A 15,313-nucleotide genomic window follows, 5' to 3' on the forward strand; every position below is an offset into this window, starting at 1 on the left:
GTAACAAGGAAAGATCAGGCTGGGAGACGGATCATCGGAGACAGATGAAGTGGAAAGTTAGGGAGGAAAAAAGACATAACAATGTGAACACACCAATTCTGAGCTTCCTCTAAACCAGAGCCCTCATCCCTCACAAAACAGCATGGCGTCACCGGCAGATGCTGTTGGCTCCTGGCCACAGTTCAGAACCTATCATGCTATCCATAAAAAAGGCGGCAAAGTCACGACTGAGACTCTTACTGATCCGTTTGGACTTCCACCTCACGCACAAGAAACCAGCAAGGACTCTTCCTATGCTCTTGTCATCAATCGAAAATTCGACAAGGACAACTCTGAACAACCCAAGAGTGTGACGCTGAAGGTGAACTCGCCTCATCTCCTTCAGGCCTTTCACGATGTCGTCGGTCCGAAGTACCCTACAGTTGCCTCAGACTTCAAGTCGCCATTCGAACTGCAGAGTCCATTTCAGATGCTGGTGCATTATTGGAACGAGCTAGAAACATATCGGGAAGAGACGGACAGCCCAGATATGCGTGTTCACTTGGGCATGCTTCTTCAATTCATGGAACACGAGCTTGGTGAAGATCGTAAGGCACTGCTGGACATGCTGAAGACGAAGCAGGTCACGTTTCTTACTGCATGGGTTCTTTTCCGGCCAGGAAACCTCCTGTACACCAAGGTGCTTGACCACCCATGGATATTGATGTGCCACAAGACTGCCTATGAGCAGAACTCATCAGCTGGACCATATCTAGAGGTTCACTGCACCTACACAGACTACAACGGCGCCATTGTTGGCGAGACTGCGCGCAAGATCACTATCTTCCAGAAGCAGCAGTTCGGGGGTGACAGCCCGGCGTTCATAACCGATCTTCCGATCTATCCCAGGAAATACGTTGATGCTGAGAGCCTTGATGCCCGACTGGAAGACAGGGGCAGAAGATTTCTTCAACACAAAGAAGTGTCCGTGGAAGCGTATGATGGCATCGCTCAGTACTTGAAGGAGCCCCCTTACTCCTATTACTCAGTCGACATGGATCGCTACCCAGATCTTTGGCTTCCATACACTGTGAGTGGCGACTGGACTATTCATATATGAGCGTCTCATCCGCTAATATGGCGACACATAGGAGTCTGGGAGGGTCGTAGTCGACAGGAAGACCTTCCACCATGATCATTACAATAGTTCGGTATCTGTCAAGAAGGTTGATCACCCCGACCCTCTTACCTGCCCACCTTTTGTGTTCGGCTTCGCTCTCAGCCGAAAGGTCTGGTGCCACTTGTTTCTCGACCATCTCAGCCCCATCAAGTGGGTAGACAACGCCTGGAACTCGTTGATATTGGAAGAGGATCAGAAATTAGTCATCCAGGCATTGGTCGCTTCACATGCATACCCTGACAATCCGCGAAATCAGCCTGAGCAGAAGGGAAAAGGACTGGTTGTGCTACTCCACGGAACTCCTGGTTCTGGCAAGACCTTGACTGCGGAGCTAGCGGCGGAGGCAAAGCAAACAGCGCTCTTGCCAGCTTCTTTGGGAGAGTTGAACAAGGAGAAGAAGTTGGTTCTCCTGTCATCTTGATTGAAACCGCTGATACTAATGAATATCCTCCCAGCGCAATGATGTTCGAGCGCGAGCTTCAGCGGCTGATGCAGTATGCCACCATTTGGAAGGCTGTTCTGCTGCTCGATGAAGCCGATATCTTTCTTGAGAAACGGGAAGACAACCCTGCCAACGCGAATCGCAATGCTCTCGTCGCGGTCTTTCTGAAGCAATTGGAGTACTTCTCGGGCGTCGTCTTTCTAACTACAAACCGACTCCGCACGTTCGATGCAGCCATGAGCTCGCGCATTCACTTGGCGCTTGGGTACAAGGCGCCAGACGCCGAGACGCGCCGACTTATGTGGTTGCAGTGCCTTCATAAAGTCCCGACAGATGAGATCGAGTTCAACGATATGGATGATGCCTCCGAGAACTTTGTATCTCACCGCATCAATGGGCGCGAGATTTCCAACGCTGTCAACACTGCTCGAACCATAGCAAGATTTGAGGGGAAGAAGTTGCAGGTCAGGCACATTAACCAAGTCCTGGTGCTCAGATCTAGCTTCCAAAGAGCGTTGCAGGCTGAAGGAACCAAGTTGACTGTGCAATCTGGGAGTACGAATCCTTTGAAAAGGACGGGGTCAATTGTGGATGAGCCAGACGAATACACATCGTGAGTCACGTAGCTACGAGTACCATCTTTCATAGACTGAATATTGAGTTTTCCCTATTTTCAACTCCGAATCAGAAGCGGTATTGATGAAGTACTGATATGCTAACATAGATGAAACCCAAACCGAGCATTCGTGCTCAGAATATTGCCATGATGCTTGGCGAATTGAAATCGACAATTCTTAAAGTCGCCCCCAGATGAAATATCTGCATTAAGAGCTCGTAGCATCAAGCTCAGCGAAGAATTATATCCTCATATTTCCCGAGCAAGTCCAAGAACCCTTGTGATGAACAGCAGCCGACTAATTGGAAGACGTTTGAAGGACTTTCTGCAGGTCTGACTACAAAAGGAACGTCATATCCCGCCAGGCCGAGTACTTGATCCCCGACTTGTGTCGATTTGGGTGCGAGCCCAAGCAATCCGGTGTCCGTTATGAAAAGCCTTCGACCATGGCAACGACCGAATATGGCCTCAGCTTCAAATCTGAAGCTAGGGCTTGTGTATTCGCAGAGATTCCTGATCTGCCACGTCTCACTGCTTCCGCATGTGCGCCCGGTCCTATTGTCAGAGGCTGGAAAATCCATTGCTGCGGGAGATTCAACATCTCCAGGGAGATTCTGAGAATTGAAGGCTTGAATCTCGTCCAGAACCGAGTAGACATTGGCCGCTTTTCGCCGCTGAGGATCCTCAACGATCGCTTCAGCAAATAGCGATAGCCCGACATAAGTTTCAGGGGTTTTCAAATGAGCTTGGTTACACATACGCCTCCACTGCTCCAAGGGGAATATGTTTTCAGCGACGTCGCATAGTTCGCCAAGCCTTAGTATGGTTCCAGCCAACCCCCCAAGGACACGGAGCTCAATGCTTTCCAAGCCACTGAAACCGACATACTTTGAGAAAGACCAGGTGGACGGCGACGCATGATCCCTTTCTCTCTCTATGTCGACGAACCTCTCTGGTCCTTTCCAGAATGGTCCGTTGTATAAATACACATCCGTAATGCTCCAGTCTGTCGCCCAAGATGGCAATCCCGAGATCCTTGTAGGAGTGATGACAGTTTGGAGAACGTCCAAACCGATGGCGTCAATTAGTTGCCGAGAGAGTTGTGTGAAAACTTCGGCTGCCGGGCGACCGTAGTCAACTCCACCAATGTCAAATGCTGACTCTTCATGATTGGAGATTCGTGCTTCTGGGTTGGCGTCTAAGTATTGCTGTGAATCCCAGTCTAAGAGAGGCAGGATGGCAAATAGCTTATCCCTAGAGTCTGTAGCATCAAATTCCCGGGTCCTTTCCAGCAGTCGTAAAAGCCGCACAGGATATGACGGGCGCCATGAATAGCTGTCAAACCCGCCAGATATCAGGGATTGAACTGTATAAGGCAACCACTTGGATCGTCTGGGGTTGTAGAACGTGTACCTCAGCTGCCGAAACGCATCCCAATCAACCTCCTTCTCCCCACAAACAACGACTGCTGCCATCGCGACCCGAATTTCTTGCATAACCCAAACACGCGTGAACCAACTGCGCCTCAAAAAGCGCTCGATCCTTTCTCCATCGGGTCTTTTGGGCCGTTGTCCGGTATGAGATAAAGCATGGAGGGCCTGCACCCAGTCCATGATCGCGTCGCTATCGTCCTCGTCGCTCTTCTCTCCAAGGTAGATTACTACGCGAGAGGCGGTGCGGTAAATGCGAGTTATCAAATTCAACTGATGATTACGCTCAGGTATATCTGATTGATTGATGCAGATAGCGTCTATCCAAAGCATCCGGGGCACTTCGGCGGATCGCAACCGCCGGAGGGCTGCAGCACAGCTCTTCGTGGCGTGAAATTGTGTATCCAGGGTCATCTCAGATGCTCCTGATATGACAGAGATATGCTCAGTCTCTGACGGATCGCCCCAAGCGTACGAGAGGGCTTCGTACGATGGGGCGCCTTCTAAGTCGAAAGAGAGAAGTCGGATTGAAATGGGGTCATCCCGTCGACCAGGCTGCAGCTCCAACAGTCTAAACGAGGCGTCATGATCTAGCTGCAGGCCAGCAAATGGAGAGCCTAGTGAAAGGCTCATGCTGATAGGTGGCTCAACCACGGGAACTGTGGCTAGTAAGCAGAGATTGTCAAAGTACAGAGCTTTCCGATGCTTGAGAGCACAAAAGTCCCGCGCAGAAGTGTTGCCTGTGTCGTCCTCAAAGCCGCTGCGGGGTTTGCTCTGCAGGTAAAATTTCTGGGGCCACTCGTTGGTTCCCACATACGTTGTGTGGTTGTGATCGGCACGCGAGTCCGGCAGGAGATGGAAGATGCAGGGTGACTTTACTGCCTGTACCATGTGCGTGCGGATCTTGGCAGAGACAATTTCTTTCCGTCATCCACGGCTTTCGTAGTTTCTGATCACATAATCCGTGAAGAGGTATCGCGTTTACTCTTTTAAGCCTCCATTTGGGATTCGGGATATCAAATCTTCAAGAGACGCTGAGTATCTTTGCCGGATGGAAACGCTTCTCCAGATAGAGAGAACAGAATTATTCTTCTAAAACTTCTAATAATTTTGACTTGTTGAAGCCATTTAGGCTATTTCAGTAAGTGGACTTTGTAAATGAGATATAAATGCGCATTCACTGAATCCTCAGACAATGTTAGTCTGTCCGTTAAATATGATATGATCCATCTGCAGGCTTGCCTTACTTCAAGATGTATAAAGTATCAGAAGCCCCCCAGCACAACCTCCTTGGAACGCACAGCGCAAATGCCGTCCTCCCTTGAGATTATGAGCGTAGAATCCTGATTGTGTTATGCTAAATGATAGCGAACGCGGAAAGCTTGAGTAGACATACTGCTCAAGTTTGGTTGCCTCGCCTCTACAGCACCAGCATTGGTAGAGTATTAACTGCGAATCATTTAAATGTTATGACAAGTGACAGAGCGAGGTTCTGTGCTGGGAAACATACAAGACCAAGTACCGGCTCCCCCGAGAATCAGGTTGGCAACCAGCAATGGATATCTCAGATTTCGCCATAAGCTGTACAACTCAACGAAGAGAGAAGAATTGCTTTGTCAAAACATACCTAACAATCGCAACATGCCTAACTAAACCAGCAGAATGATGACATCAAAGACTTGGCAGTCAATGCCTAAGCGAACTGATCGCGTCGAAGGGTTGTAGAGTTCCATATTCCTCCCTAGAAAGCACAGAAAGACCAATGTTGCCTGCGCAGCTTGAGATTCTCACCAAATGAGCTTAGACTTCAAGCTAGGAGGCCTAGGTTCATTCTCATCCTAATAAGGTCACGCAAGTCGCCCATTTAAGAAAGCCATGAGTTTTCCAAGGTTGACCTCCGGCAAACCGTCCGCGAAAACCAATTGTCGGCTTGAGTCATCGTCGTCGATTGGTTATTGTATTTGCAGAGGTAAGAAGAACATAAGAGGGCGACGGACGGCATAAAGAATGTGATCTTGCACCCATCTCATGGAACTTCACGTACCTTTTCCTGAAAACGGTGTTCGAATCACCTATGGACGATTGCATTGGCATCAGAACTTACACTTGATAGCCCACTGTCTAACTCATAAATGGCACCAAGAGCACGATGCTGGTCATCGGTGGCATATAAAACATGGCATGCCTAGCTTTTGGACAGTCGTCTTGATGGGCAATAGTGCTGCTTGAGTGCAATTATGACAGGCTCTTCCCAGTTCTCCGCATGAATCAGAAAGACTGCAAGGTAGTACATAGCAAGGTTAGATGTGAGGCACATGCGTGTTACTCTGTCTTGGATTGTCGAGGATACATTTGAAATAGGCAGGGAGATATGACGACGGACGATGGTTGGTACGGACTTGGGAGATTTACCACCTTTGTTCAGGGTGACAAAATTTGGTTCGTGAGTTTCGTGGAGTGGGCTGCAGAAACTGAAGTGCAGCCCAACTGATTGGATGCTTGTCAAGCTTTCAATAAGTTCAAACACGTGTATGCTTTTATTGTTCCCTGAAGACTGATATTTCAACAGTCCTTGGGTGGTAGGTAAACCGACGGAGATTGCTTCAGTTACTGAGACTCCCTAGAAATGATTTAAATCATCTTAAGCATTTGGGTGGAAGCTTTTTTCCCCCAACGTATCCATTTCAGCCTCTTAATGCAATTGAAGGTGCTTCAATTGCCGATTCGTCGGGGTGGCTCACATGAAATGCAGCGATTGTTATAAATTGACGCCAAAGCCTTCGCTGACAGCCCTCAATTGAGTTCGTTCTAGCGAATAGACGAAGAGAACCGATACTGAATAGAGATTTATAGTAAAAGGCTGATCCAGATGGCAGCCCGTTTGGTGCAGTAAACAGTGAAGGGAGACTGCAACAGCATCTTTAGACCTACCTGCCCAATGAAGCCGTAATGTGTGACGGCGTAGACCCCGAGACCCTCATCGTCGGGTTTTGTAAGTTGCATGTCAAATCCCATGTTCTACTTTATATTGCCTCCATCAGCTCGCGGCCGTGGTGGGTAGTGTGTCAGGGTCATCTGTACACACATAGGGCCGTCGTGAAGGTGACAGACCACGAGGGACAAGAGTACAGGAACAACAACAACAACAATGTGAGAGCTGGACCCAACTTCATTGGATCTCACAGAGCTCAGGATTTGACTATTGCTTCGCAATTTTGCACCACCAAAAACGAGTCTCTCATTCATTACGAGGCCATATCTTCGTCGCCATATCTCCCCATTGGCATCAGAGTATTATTCCCGCATAAGCAATCCTCAAGGGCTGCTATTTGCCGCCAGCGACTTTTCAGTCATAATGAGAGTAACCAGGACAAGCCTTGCTGGCCGCAGCCCGCTGCTTACATTTGTCTTTACGGAAAAAAAAAACAAAGATGACATCCTCTCTTTAATACCCCACACTCCTGCTAGCGCGGCGGAGAAAGTCATGGACATAGCTCAGCGACCCGTTCGCTATAAATATCAACACAGGCCAACGCAAAATTTAACTCACAAGCCAAATTTTGACTCACACGGGGAGTCAGTCAGAGAGAGGGAGCTATAAACCTGCTTCACCGCAAGTCTATGTTCACATGCAGCCAGCACACGAACCACTCACAAACGAGTTGCATTGATGTCTGGCCATTTCTCAGATGGCTTGCCGTGTTTCCTTACGAATAAGATCAGACCGGAACAGAGAGACATCAGTGAGACTACACAAGCCATACTAAAGGAGTTGAACGTCGCCCCTGGCACACATATTTCCATCACTTGACACTCGCATTTGGGAAATTTCAGCAAGCTGAACCCTGAGGAGTAAAGGTGCCAACAACCCATTTGCTTTTGAGAGCTGAAAGGAGGAAAACAGAAGGGCCTTTCATATATGCATTGATGGTTCCACCTCATCACTGTCACAACTGAAACTTAATCACCGACTACTCTAATGACAGCTTCGTCGGGTCTCACCAAATAAGGTATTGACAGGAAAAGAGCACAGCCGGGAATGCAAACTCAATCATGCAAATCGATGGTTCACCAGGCTAGATAAGCCCATAAACGCAATCGAAGCAACGCTTTGATTAAACTGTATAGTCTACCCATCTGTCTTCTCTTGGTATAGACGCATTATGCAAAAGCGCCCACGATAGCCATCAGCGACGCACCGCCAATGACGGCCAGGTACGCATTCAGCCTCTTCCTGCCGTTGAGTATCTTGTAACTCTTTTCTGAAAGAAAGTCCTCTGCCAAGAGCTGCACTAGCCCGGCGAATAACAGCAAGCCGGCCGAAATGGCATTCATGAAGCCCACCATGAGCAAGCCCGTCTGGCTCATTGGGTCGTACAAGTTATGAACAATCAATCCAATGAGTTGTCCAAGCGGCGTTGTGCCTCCAAAAGCAAGAACCATGAGCCAGGGTCGCATTGAGGACCGAGGGAGCTGGATCGCGGCGATACGGCTACCGAGGGCAAGGCCCTCGAATGTCTGGTGAAAGCTGATGGCGATGAGGAAGACAATGAAAGTTGGGCCCGTCGCGACGGAGATGGCCATGCCAATGAAGACACTGTGGAAGAGAATGCCGCCCTCGAGGAGCAGACATTGTCGGAGCAGCCGGCTTTGTTCCTCTTCGGTGACGACTTGTGGTGCACCCGGGGTGACCGTGATCTTGGGACGGTCGTCTGAGCTTCTGCGCCTGGGCCCCTCGGCAGTCGCGGGATCGAGTTCGTCGATGTCGAGGTCGATATCGGATGCGTCGTCGTCGAAGCTGTCGCGTTCGTTTGCGAGCCGGGAATTCGCTTTTGCCTTTGTCGGCGTGGAGCTCGGGAGAGGCGAGGCGCCGGCCATCAGCCCCTGGGTCGACTCCATGTTATCGAGATTGATGTCTGATGGACGGTGCGAGCCGCCTCTGCGCGTGGCTAGACTGCTAGCCGCCTGCCTGCCTCCACCCGATGCGCCTTCGTTGTCCTCCTCGTCCCAGTACTCGTACTCGTGCGAATGTGAGTGGGAGTGGCCAGCTCCGCGGGTGGCCAGATACGACTCGAGGGCCACGACAGACAAGGCGGCAATCATGGCCACCAGGCCGGCCGTCTGCGGATAGCCTTTGTTGAAGATGTCGGGAAGGCATGGATCGGTAAGGGAGGTAAAGGCTGTCGGGAGAAGATGTACGAAGGATGTTGCGAGCAGGACGCCGGTTCCGAAGTGCTGGCAGTAAAAGATGATCCTACTCTGAGGTCGGCCTTTCGATGTTCGCCGGGGGAGGAGAGGAATGCCGCATGCTGGTGCAACGAGGTCAGCTGGTGCTCCCTAGATCTTGGCAACCTTGAGGGCCACGTCGACGACGAGAATCGCAAGACGCGAGCCCTCGTTTGTAGTCCCCCAAAGTCGCAATTCATGACTGCCATTGGGAAAAGCTACTTACATATCGTGCTCAATGCCAGGATCAATATCAGGGCACCGATATGTAGCGGCGTGTCGTAGGACTCCTTCTTTGAAGAACCGCATTGCGGCTTCGTCGCATTGGCGCCGGCAACGACCTCGGCGCTCGTCATCGCACCGCCATGTCGTTTCGAAAGCTCCGCGAGCAAGAATTCGGTCGGTATCGAGGCCCACGAGGCGGCGTCTGTCAATCGGGAAAAAGCAAGTCAGCACGACACGGGTGTCCCGGAGCTCGAGTTCAACACGTGGAAGCAGTCCAGCTGTCCGACGGCAACGAGCAAAAAAACGCACCTCTCGCCCAAGCTCCGGTAGCTCCTGTATCACCCATTCTGGACGGTCGTCGATGGTGATGTCCAGCTCAATCTCATGGCTGGCTCTGCACGACGGGGATGCAGACGGTAGGAGGGCGAGTACTCAAGAGAACAGAGTACAAACAAACCAGGGAGACGGAAGACGGATCGTGCCTCGTCTTCGTCCCAAGTCCCAAGTCCAAGGTATCCCGCCGGGTTTGGTGCTGGCTCAGGATGTGGATGCGGCCCCCAAAAAGGTGGTGGACGAGGGATGCGGGACCCGAGGGGAACGGCAGCAGCGGCCAGCAGTTCCACTGTCAGCAGCTTCCGGTCCACTGTGTCCTGATTCCCCCTATGAAAACCTGCGCATTTTAGAATTGGGGGGCGGCTTGGCCCCTGGAAATTGGGAACGACCGGGGAGCACAGGGGCAGCCGCAATCTGCACTTGGAGCGCCTTCCCTGCGCCAGCGACGCACCCCGTACGTAATTGCGTCGGGAGGCGAGGGGACCATGTCTTATCAGGAGAGAACCTTATGTCAGCATTCAACAGGCGAGCTGCGATAAGATAAGAGCTGTCCGATGATGAAACAGACAGGGGCCAGCCGCTGCGCCTCGGCTGGATGACTAACCGATATCGATATCGCGATATCGGTCGTCTATCGCAACAGCTCCAGCCCAGCTCGCCCCAGCTCCGGGATGGTGTCCGTGTGACCACCTGCCTGTCTCTGACCCGTCTCTCTCGCTCTTGTGTTGACGTCTGTGACACATCCCTCCGTCACAACTCCCAACCTCGTCTCAACATCATCTCTGCATCTCTAGGTTTTGTCCGTGAACAGAGTGCTACACAATGGCGGGCGCACGACGACTTCAATTGGCCGGTTTGGCCCTGCTTGGTGGCGCTGCCGCCCTGCATATGCAGGACCAACAGGTACTTGCCCAGCAAGCGCCGCTGATTGCCGACGACACGCCTGTTGCATCGACATCGCCGTCCACATCTTCATCCAAGAGACCTCTGGTCGAGACCGAGGCTCTGCAGGACACCATCACCTCCGATAACCTCCTCGCGCGCGCAAAGGAGCTGTACGAGATCGCAAAGCTGGGAGAGGAGGAGTACAACCACCCCACGCGCGTCATTGGCAGCGATGGTACGCCCTGCCCCCGCGGTCCCACGTTCCACCTCCACTTGCTCACAATTCACAGGTCACCTCGGAACGTTGGACTACATCAACTTCAACCTCCAGAAGCTGGGCGACTACTACAAGGTCTGGAACCAGACCTTCCCCGCCGTCTCGGGCAATGTCTTCGAGTCCCGTCTTGTCATTGGTGACCAGATCCCCAAGTCCGCGTCGCCCTTTGCCCTGACGCCGCCGACCAAGAACAAGGAACCTGTCCACGGCGACCTGGTTCTCGTCAAGAACGAAGGCTGCGATGAGTCCGACTACCCTGCCGAGGTCGACGGCAACATTGCCTTCGTTCTCCGTGGCACGTGCCCCTTTGGCACCAAGAGCGAGAACGCCGGCAAGGCTGGTGCGATTGCTGCCATTGTCTACAACTACGAGAGCGAGACCGTCCACGGAACGCTTGGTACTCCTTCTCCCAACCACGTCGCCACCTTCGGCCTGGGTCTGGATGATGCCCAGCCCATCATCGACAAGCTTAAGAAGGGCGACAAGGTTGACGCCATCGCCTACATTGACGCTGTTGTCAACACCATTCAGACCACCAACATCCTGGCTCAGACTACTGAGGGCGACCCTGACAACTGCGTCATGCTTGGCGGCCACAGCGACAGTGTTACCGAGGGCCCTGGCATCAACGACGACGGCTCTGGCAGTCTGACTCTGCTGGAAATTGCCACTCAACTCACCAAGTTCAGCGTCAACAACTGCGTTCGCTTTGCCTGGTGGGCCGCTGAGGAGGAGGGCCTTCTCGGCTCCGACTACTACGTCTCTGTCCTCAGCCCCGAGGAGAACCAGAAGATTCGCCTGTTCATGGACTACGACATGCTCGCCAGCCCCAACTACGCCTACCAGGTCTACAACGCCACCAACGCCGTCAACCCTACCGGCTCCGAGGAGCTCCGCGACTTGTACGTTGACTGGTACAAGGCACACGACCTTCCCTACACCTTCATTCCTTTTGATGGCCGAAGCGACTACGATGCGTTTATTCGCAACGGCATCCCTGGTGGAGGTATTGCAACAGGTGCTGAGGGCATCAAGACGAAGGAGGAGGCCAAGCAGTTCGGCGGCAAGGCTGGTGACTGGTATGATCCTTGCTACCACCAGCTTTGTGATGATGTCGGCAACGTGAACTTGACTGCTTGGGAGATCAACACCAAGGTAAGATGATTTCGACTGGTGACATTTTTTCTGAGACTAACTTCTCATCAGTTGGTTGCGCACTCTGTCGCCTCGTACGCCGTTTCGTTCAAGGGCTTTCCCGAGCGTACGGATGCCGTCGTCGCCTCCGCCTATCCTAAGGAAGTCAAGTACCACGGCAGCAAGCTCTTCCAGTAGTCTGCTTCGAGCGCACCTTCAGGTATCCCAAATATTGGATGGGATTGTTTCATTATGGGAGATGGATATACTTCTCTGGTCAATATAGGAGACTCTTGAAGCTCCTCATGGGCATGCCGAATTCTGTCGGCCAAGGCAATGGGTGACACATAACGGAGCACAGCATAATTGATTGTATTTTCAAGAGACTTTGACCTGGTGATTTCCATTGGCCATTGTCGACGACGATTACGTTCTCTGGAGGCCCTTTCCGGGGCAGGATCCAGTGACTGACCCCAATACCCTACAACAGGTTGCGAAGATGACGGTCCCTCAAGGCTCTCACTTGCTTGGTTCTCGCGGTATTGAGCATCAGCCCCAAAGGCCCTCAATTTCAGAACTCGATTGTACTTCATCCCAATACCAAATAAACGCCCCATGACCCATTTTCCCAACCTTGAGCAACCTTTTCACGACAACTAATCTAAGCACCCCATGTTCTAAGAAATCCACAATCTTCTCAACACCAACTCCAACGTGGCGTTCTTCGCCCCAAAGTCGCCCTCCAACCTCCTCAGCTCCGCGATCAAGTCCTCTTGCATCCCCTGCAGCAGCTCCCTCGTGGACTCGAGCGCGCCGCACTTCTCCATCTCCCTCACGATGTACTGCTTCATCTCCATCGCCATCGGGCCGGGCTGCTTGTGCTTGAGCACACCCATGATCTCGGGGCGCGTGCGCGCGCGCTGCAGCGTGAGGATGATGGGCAGCGAGATCTTGCCCTCGTCGAGGTCCTCGGCGAACCCCTTCTGCTTGGCGTAGGCGTCGGAGACGAGGTTCTGGTAGTCGTCGCGGATTTGGAAGAAGAGGCTTAGTTGGCGGACGAAGGGGCGCGGGTCGAGGTCGAGGACGCTGGGTGGGGTGTTAGTGGATGGTTAGGGAGGGAGAGAACGGGGTGGCTTACTCGGTCCTTGTTGACTCTGCTTGGAGGAGTCTGACGCAGAGACGGAAGAGGCCGCCGGTTTCTGGGGTGTTTGGTCAGTATACTTGGGCGTGTTTTGTGGTGGCGGAGGGCGACTTACTGTTGTCAATCATCTCCATGTAGTCCTCCGTCGAGGGGCAGTCGACGTGGTATTTCCAGTGCAGGTCATCTGCCTGTCCGACGAAAAGACTTTCCAACTCCTCTATTGCTTCGTATTAGTTGTTGATGCTTTCCAACACTCCGACGGGGCTGGACGTACCGATGAGGATAGCCGTCTTCAATGGGCTGCGCAGCTTCTGCAGCTCGGCGAGCACCATGACGAAGATGTGGTTCGCCGCGTTGATGCACTGCGCTGTTCCGAAGATCATGTGCGCCGCGGGGCTGCCTCGCCGCAGGGTAGAGTCGTCCTCGATGTCGTCCAAACTGGATTGTCATATGTCAGCGCCTTTCTGTCTTCGTGTCATTGCGAATGAGAGGGTTTGTTCTCGTACATAAGAGATGAATCGTGGAGCATGCTGATGATGGTCTTGATGGTGCGCAGCGAGTCTTCGGGGACCTCGAGTCACCAGTTGAGCGCGTCGATGAAGGTGTCCCGGACGCCTTTGGAAGGTAGCGTGGCGAGGTACTTGATTGGAGCGATGACGGCCTGCGAAGATGAAAGATGGGTTAGCTGTTGATCCTTCGCTTTAGGGATATTTTGAGGGGCTAACTAACGTGGTCGGGAGCAGCCTCCAGTCGGGACGCGTAGGTGGTGAGTCCAGGTCCTTCCGGAAGCAGGGTGTCGATCTTCTTCTTGGACTTCTGGGAGATATCCGACATGTCCCGGACACCGTCTGCCTCGTCTTCGCATACTTCCTTAACGTCGGCGATATGCTCCTCCTCATCTTCACAGCTGCAGAACGTCGTCGATGGCGGTGTCGAAATAGCCTGGTCAACAGAGCCCGGAGACGCATCCGACGAGGAGAACTCGTCCTCAACCTCAGTAGTCGGCAACGAGTCCACACTCTCAGACACAACCTTCTCCTCACCGGCGCCCTCGCCGTCAGCCACATACCTAAACGCCCCGTCCACAAACTCAACCTCGGGCTGCCGCAGGTCCGCCTTGGACGGGTACCGCCTGGTATACACGCTCCACAGCTCCGAGCCGCAGACCGCGCGCTGCGCGTTCTCGACGTAGAGCTCCTGGTTCTCGGGCAGCCGGCCGCCCTCCTGCGCGCGGAGCGCGTCGAGCTGGCGGAGGTGCTCGGCCTCGAGCTCGGCCTGCTTGGCGTACAGGATGCGGAAGGCCTCGGGCTCGGAGTACCCGCCGAACCGCATGAGGACCGCCACGGCGTTGAAGGGGAGTTCGGAGCCCGGGGTCTCGAGGTGGCATTTGATTTCCTTGGGCCAGCTGTAGAGGTCGTTGACGACGGTGATGGCGAAGTTGGCGAGGTCGACTACCGGGCGGAGCTTGGCTTTGTCGGAGGGGGAGATGCGGAGGCCCATGTCAAAGCAGACCATTTCAGCGGTGACGCTAGGAATATGGGTCAGCAAAATTGATCTCAATCCGAGTCCCGTGGATAGAGGTTTTGGTGTTTTCACTTACTCAAGACCCGAGTTGACCTTCCGCACGGGCAAGTACTCATCCAAGGTCCTGAGGTTGTCCGGAGCAAAGGTGGCCACGTCAAGGCCCTGGCTGTAGGACGACATGATGTCCATAGCAAGTTGCTGATCCAGCATGATGAGCTCAAGGACAAGAGCAGCCTGCATCTGTTTTGGCTTGAAGTCTTTATCAGAACTGCCCGAGCTCTGGGTCTTGCTGCCAGGCGTTGAGGCGCCTTGCAGCGCATCTTGGATATCACTGTTGACTTTCTCAATCTGTCAAGAAACTCTGCGTTAGTCCACAATATTCAAGACAGCTCCTGCTCTGGGCTTGGTGTATATCTCACCTCGTCTCTCTTCGCAATATCATAATAATCATCATTCAGAATAGTAAAGTCCGCAAATCGTGTGATGGCCGGCAGCCGCTCCGGAAGACAGTTCGCCATAGCCAGCGCCATTGGGTGGACCAGCCCGAGCCCTGGGATATCTGCCAATGTCTTGGACTCAAGCTGCGTTGACATGGCGTCGTTGTAGAAGGTCTCCATCCCCTTTGACGGCTCTACGCAGATTTGGTAGTTGCCGTGCACATGAGGCCGGAACTTTGACCGCAGCCCCGACGAGGCGACGATGTCGTCTGGAAGTGGTTGCGCGAAGGTAGGCATGGTGTGTGTGGGTGGGTGTGCGTTGAGCGCAAGACGGCGATGCGCAGTGGTTTGCTGTAAAACCCAAATGCAGGTCAAATCGCCGTGTAAGTCAAACGAAGTCCGATGTTGAAAATTTCAAGTAAAGTCAATTGCCGTGTAAGTGTGGTACGATGACGCGCGCCGCTAATGCTGGGGAGGACTGGTG

The 15,313-nt window shown here is 52.8% G+C and overlaps 4 protein-coding genes across 4 annotated transcripts; 2 read left to right on the plus strand and 2 right to left on the minus strand.

Moving 5' to 3' along the window:
* Window positions 1-142: 142 nt before the first annotated feature.
* Window positions 143-2,218, plus strand: COL26b_004948 (uncharacterized protein; the record flags this gene model as incomplete). The annotated part of the gene is made up of 3 exons (XM_053177806.1): window positions 143-1,069; window positions 1,131-1,558; window positions 1,615-2,218. The coding sequence occupies 3 exons, from the start codon at window positions 143-145 to the stop codon at window positions 2,216-2,218; spliced, it is 1,959 nt and encodes a 652-aa protein (XP_053038328.1).
* Window positions 2,219-7,808: 5,590 nt separating this feature from the next.
* COL26b_004949 (uncharacterized protein) lies at window positions 7,809-9,444 on the minus strand (the record flags this gene model as incomplete). Its single annotated transcript, XM_053177807.1, has 3 exons — window positions 7,809-8,956; window positions 9,100-9,300; window positions 9,408-9,444. The coding sequence occupies 3 exons, from the start codon at window positions 9,442-9,444 to the stop codon at window positions 7,809-7,811; spliced, it is 1,386 nt and encodes a 461-aa protein (XP_053038329.1).
* Window positions 9,445-10,253: 809 nt separating this feature from the next.
* Window positions 10,254-11,925, plus strand: COL26b_004950 (uncharacterized protein; the record flags this gene model as incomplete). The annotated part of the gene is made up of 3 exons (XM_053177808.1): window positions 10,254-10,551; window positions 10,607-11,748; window positions 11,800-11,925. The coding sequence occupies 3 exons, from the start codon at window positions 10,254-10,256 to the stop codon at window positions 11,923-11,925; spliced, it is 1,566 nt and encodes a 521-aa protein (XP_053038330.1).
* A 479-nt stretch (window positions 11,926-12,404) lies between these two features.
* COL26b_004951 (uncharacterized protein) lies at window positions 12,405-15,126 on the minus strand (the record flags this gene model as incomplete). Its single annotated transcript, XM_053177809.1, has 8 exons — window positions 12,405-12,813; window positions 12,866-12,926; window positions 12,984-13,085; window positions 13,143-13,306; window positions 13,450-13,529; window positions 13,598-14,396; window positions 14,469-14,740; window positions 14,812-15,126. The coding sequence occupies 8 exons, from the start codon at window positions 15,124-15,126 to the stop codon at window positions 12,405-12,407; spliced, it is 2,202 nt and encodes a 733-aa protein (XP_053038331.1).
* Window positions 15,127-15,313: the final 187 nt, after the last annotated feature.

This window comes from Colletotrichum chrysophilum (genome assembly GCF_026319265.1).
Source record: "Colletotrichum chrysophilum strain AFK26 chromosome Unknown scaffold_31, whole genome shotgun sequence".
Classification (NCBI taxonomy): Eukaryota; Fungi; Ascomycota; class Sordariomycetes; order Glomerellales; family Glomerellaceae; genus Colletotrichum; species Colletotrichum chrysophilum.